Raw genomic sequence first — 2,142 nt, forward strand, 5'->3', positions numbered from 1 at the left:
GTACGCATGCATAAAGGCGTACAAACATTTTTATATATATATATATATATATACATGGTGGTATACATGTGTACATACAGACTTACATATATACATACATACATATATACTTACGCACATACAGACATAAAAACATCATATATGAATACATCCGTACATACATGCATACATTTATACGTATGCACATACATAAAATACGATATATCTCGTACGAGTTATGGATCGTGTACCTTGGGTTTAAGCTGTGAGTTCTGTCTCATTCTTTCCTTGGTTTCCTGCAATAATCGTGCCCTCTGTGACTGCTGCTCGGCGAGACGACTCTTCACCAGCTCCAGCTTTTCTTTCTCTGTCATTAGAGCGGGGTTTTTAAGCTCGTTTGGAGCCAGTGCACCCATTTGTTGATTGGGATTTAAGCTGAGATCTGCCTCATTTGTGCTATATCCCTGACTCGATATGCTAGCCTGACGAGACGTATTGAGTCCACTATTGAATGATGAATTCGAGGTCACATTTACCTGCCTCTGTGAATACCTTTGTGAGCTCTCTTCCACTATTTGGCATCGCTGCTGTGTGTGTTGTAGTTGCGACTGTGCTTGTGCAGGCGCTGATTGTCCGAGCTGTTGCAATGCCATGTTATATACATACACTTGCTGTTGCTGCGGATTCATACTCGCCCATTGTTGTGGATAGTTGGTTTGAAAGTGAAGCGCCAGTTGGCCCATGACAGCCTGAATCTGTTGCTGGCTCATAATGATAGAGTTCCCTCTGTCCCATGACAGCTGAACCTTGAGTGGTTTTAGTTGGAAGACGAGGTGGTAGCAAGTCCGAAGTCACGAAGTCAAAAATTATGATGTCTAAAGCGAGCGTAGATAGCAAATGGTTGTCGTAGTAAATAAATATTTATTCGAACTTGTTTTTACATCAACAACACAATATAGTATATGGCATAGCCTTCTAAATTTACAAAGAAGAAGGTCATGTATGTACGTGTAAATAATATATATTTTATAAAAAAATACAAAACTAAAATGTTCTATTATTTAGGAGTGTGTTAAATTTAGGAGTCTGTATTTTAGAAGGCTATGATAGGAGGCTTTGAAAAATAAGCTATGTACATAAATATTTACATATTTATTTCTCAATTTTTCCCCCTGTAAAAAAAAAAGTCCTATCAAAGCGACATAGCCGTATGACAAATTTTTTTTTAATGTTCAAAATTTTGGCCACATATTTATTTTTGGATTTCACCATTCATATGTACAACACAAAACTCGAAAGTCATACAGAAAAGCATCATGTCGGACAAGGTGCAGGATTTGCCTTGTGAGGAGCATCCGCATATACTGATATGTCTTACCGGTAGTGTTGCCACTGTAAAAGCAGAGAAGATAGTACAAGCTTTGATTGATCACCCCAGCATTAAAATTGTACGTAAGGAAGTGCAACAATTATCTTAAGAGTTTGGCTCATAGCTATAACGGGAGAAGAAACTATCAACTATCATGTTTCGAGGTCCACCGCTCCCTAAAAGTGACTGTGCTTTAAAGTCGACCAGTTACAATCAAGTATAGTTTTCGTTGCAACACCATGGTTTATAGTATGACGTTCAAATTAAATATTTTACAGTATAACTTGCATTTACCACATCTATTCCAGTATGACGGGTCAAAGAGCTTGCTCTAATCAATAGGCGCTCTAGTATATTGAACCAAGCAAAAGGTTAATGCACTTTAGTTCAAATATTTCATATCCTCAAGGTCTGATTCATTGTCAACCTTCACCAACTCATCGGTTCAAAACAGACGTCACAGATATGCATCTTGACAACCAATTCTGCTACGCACTTCTTCGACAAAGAGCGCATACCCGTGAAGATATTTACCGACGCTGACGAATGGGCGGTATGTTGTATAGCTTATGCGTTTAAACTGAGGCTCGCTGATGTGATATTAGAGTAAGCGACTGAATATTTATGTGTCCATGTAGATACATATACTAAATATCTATACCTATATACTAAATACACACACCCATATATATATATTTCTATATTTATATATTTCATATTTCTATGTTTCTATATTTCTATAATATATATATATATATATATATATGTATGTATATATGTATGTATATTGTTTT

General features: G+C 36.6%; 1 protein-coding gene across 1 annotated transcript; it reads right to left on the minus strand.

The window, feature by feature from the left end:
• Positions 1-215: 215 nt before the first annotated feature.
• On the minus strand, positions 216-946 carry SARC_14752 (hypothetical protein; the record flags this gene model as incomplete). The annotated part of the gene is made up of 1 exon (XM_014291115.1): positions 216-946. The coding sequence occupies exon 1, from the start codon at positions 747-749 to the stop codon at positions 216-218; it is 534 nt and encodes a 177-aa protein (XP_014146590.1). The 5' UTR covers positions 750-946.
• Between the last annotated feature and the right edge of the window lie 1,196 nt (positions 947-2,142).

The sequence above is a fragment of the Sphaeroforma arctica genome (genome assembly GCF_001186125.1).
Source record: "Sphaeroforma arctica JP610 unplaced genomic scaffold supercont1.5055, whole genome shotgun sequence".
Classification (NCBI taxonomy): domain Eukaryota; class Ichthyosporea; order Ichthyophonida; genus Sphaeroforma; species Sphaeroforma arctica.